Source organism: Austrofundulus limnaeus, unplaced genomic scaffold (assembly GCF_001266775.1).
Source record: "Austrofundulus limnaeus strain Quisiro unplaced genomic scaffold, Austrofundulus_limnaeus-1.0 Scaffold905, whole genome shotgun sequence".
Classification (NCBI taxonomy): Eukaryota; Metazoa; Chordata; class Actinopteri; order Cyprinodontiformes; family Rivulidae; genus Austrofundulus; species Austrofundulus limnaeus.
This window is the reverse complement of record NW_013953307.1, coordinates 127,736-130,064: the sequence shown is the minus strand read 5'-3', so window position 1 is coordinate 130,064 and position 2,329 is coordinate 127,736. Positions and strand designations below refer to the sequence as shown.

Below are 2,329 nucleotides of genomic sequence, written 5' to 3'. Positions count from 1 at the left end.
CTAATAAAGCAGTGAATAATTAATGTAATGTGAGTTTTAAAATTAAAATAAAAGTTATGATGCATTGGTGATGTGTCCCACATTATCCCCCATAAGCATCGTTTTTGTCCCACATTTGGGTTTTCAGAATCTGGTTACCTTAATAACAGTGCATGTATTTGCTATTTTTGACTGATTTTTGACAAATAATTGAAGCAAGTAAACTTTATTTCTATAGCACCTTTCACAGACACAAACATCACAAAGTTCTTAACATAGAGCAAAATAAATAACTAAAAACAATAAAACAGATTACAAATATAAAAAAACAACAATTAAAGCACAATAAAAAACATATTATTGTCTGAATAAAAATGTCTTAAGATGTTTCTTAAAAGAGTGAGAAGAATCTGAACARCCCCCATTTACTTTATGCAAAGCTAGTGTAATGGTTGTAAGGTTTGAGTCTATACAAATTCCTCTCAGCAAAAACCATGAAAAAACATAATTTCCCTTAGACCAATGAGCTGCTTACTCAGCACTATTTCAGGCACTTGTTTTGGACCCCATCAGACCTTGACTGAATCTCGTCCCTTTGCCATGCTCATGGTTGTTGGTTCAGATTTGTTCAAGTTGATTGCTACCAGGCTGCAGCCTTGCTTCCACAGTCAAGATGAGAGCACACTGGGCAGCTGTTTCCTCTGCAGAAAGGATATTTGCTCACGTTACTGCAAATACCATCATACACCCTCCCCACTACACAACGCCAGTTGCAACCCTCCTACCAGCCTGTAGCCTGATCCAGCTGAAGAATGGCTTCTAATGGCAGTCAGCCATTAACTAATGCCTGTTGTTTTTTCTGGACTGCTTTAATATTTTCCAGCAGAGAGCTCTACATAAACTTGGATTGTCGTACCAAGATGATGAACTGTTCCGTCTTACTTTCCTGTTCGTCCTTTCTTCCTTCCTTCCCTTTCCTGCTCCCTGGCCTTCACAGATAAATGGCTCTTTTAAGCTTGGAGCTGCTCGTGTTCTGTCTGGCTGGCAGATGCAGTGCCTAGTCCCCGGCCACCAGGACAACGGCAACATGAACGGGACGTCTGAACAGGCCGACATCCTTCCGCCAAACTGCATGGTCAAAGACCGATGGAAAGTGGTAAAGCACTGTCATTTCACAGTACACAATCTACAGACACACTATTTGTAAAATCAGTTTGATTGTTTTTTCTCCTCGTTTTTCTTACAGTTTTCATAAGTAAAAACACTGAAGACAAATTTCACTCACTTTTAATCTTTTATTTTTTTATTGCATGCAGTTCACTTCAAGTTTGTTTATATAGCGCCAAGTCACAATAAATGTCGTCTCAGCGCACTATACTCAAAAAAACTGAAAAACTRAAGAAACCAGCAGATTGTGTTGAATCAACAACGTGATTCAACACAATATTTAAATAACAATTAATCCTCATGAATGTCCGTTCAACTGAGTAGATAAACACATTTTAATTTTGGTATTTTTCATGTGAAATTACCTGATGCAGTCAGTTGTTATTTTGTTTTCATTCTTCATTTCATTTTATTTTCCAGAACAAATCCTTAAGAAAACCAGTACAAATGAATAAACACTCATAATATATTCAACTTAAAATAAAATGTTTTCATGAAATGTTTTAATTCTTTTGGATGAATGAACAAAGTACAATAATAACCAATACTGGGAAAGGTTAAGCAGGAAAGGAAAAGCAGGTTATTAGCTAAGTAAATAAATATTATTTTGAAACAGGTATGCACTAGGTTATTTTTGAATAAATCTTTACACAATAAAAAAGAATAAAAAAGAAAACAAGTAACTTTTTTTAATTTTTTATTAATATATTCATTTGAGATACAAGACAAATTAAAAGACTGATTGTGGTGATTTCCTGTGTGAAGTAGGTGCTGTTTCTTTTATTAGATAATTTTGTGATTTCTTACTGTCAATGCTTCACATTCTGTTTCTTAGCTGAAGAAGATCGGTGGGGGTGGATTCGGTGAGATTTATGAGGCTTTGGACTTGCTAACACGGGAAAATGTGGCGTTGAAGGTGGAGTCAGCGCAGCAGCCCAAGCAGGTTCTGAAGATGGAGGTGGCAGTACTGAAGAAGCTGCAGGGTGAGAGCCTCAACACCTTTAATCTGCTCTACCTCAAATGTTTAATGTTCAAGTATTTGTTAACAGAAACATAAATATTCTCTCCTCAAGCTAAAGCCATTCTGTTATCAAAAAATATTTAAATCCTTGACTTGAACATTGTGATGCAACTGACTTAGCTACTGTACATGTCTGGTTAGCCCCCCTTTACATTGGGCTAA

At 36.2% G+C, this 2,329-nt stretch overlaps 1 protein-coding gene across 1 annotated transcript in view; it reads left to right on the top strand.

Annotated features, from left to right (window-relative positions):
• Nucleotides 1-976: 976 nt before the first annotated feature.
• Nucleotides 977-2,329, top strand: part of ttbk1a (tau tubulin kinase 1a) — a gene marked incomplete at its 5' end in the record, with an annotated part of 108,590 nt that continues 107,237 nt past the window's right edge. The window contains 2 exon segments of the mRNA XM_014029445.1: nucleotides 977-1,135; nucleotides 1,982-2,129. Of these exon segments, the coding sequence (XP_013884899.1) occupies nucleotides 1,028-1,135; nucleotides 1,982-2,129 (256 nt within the window).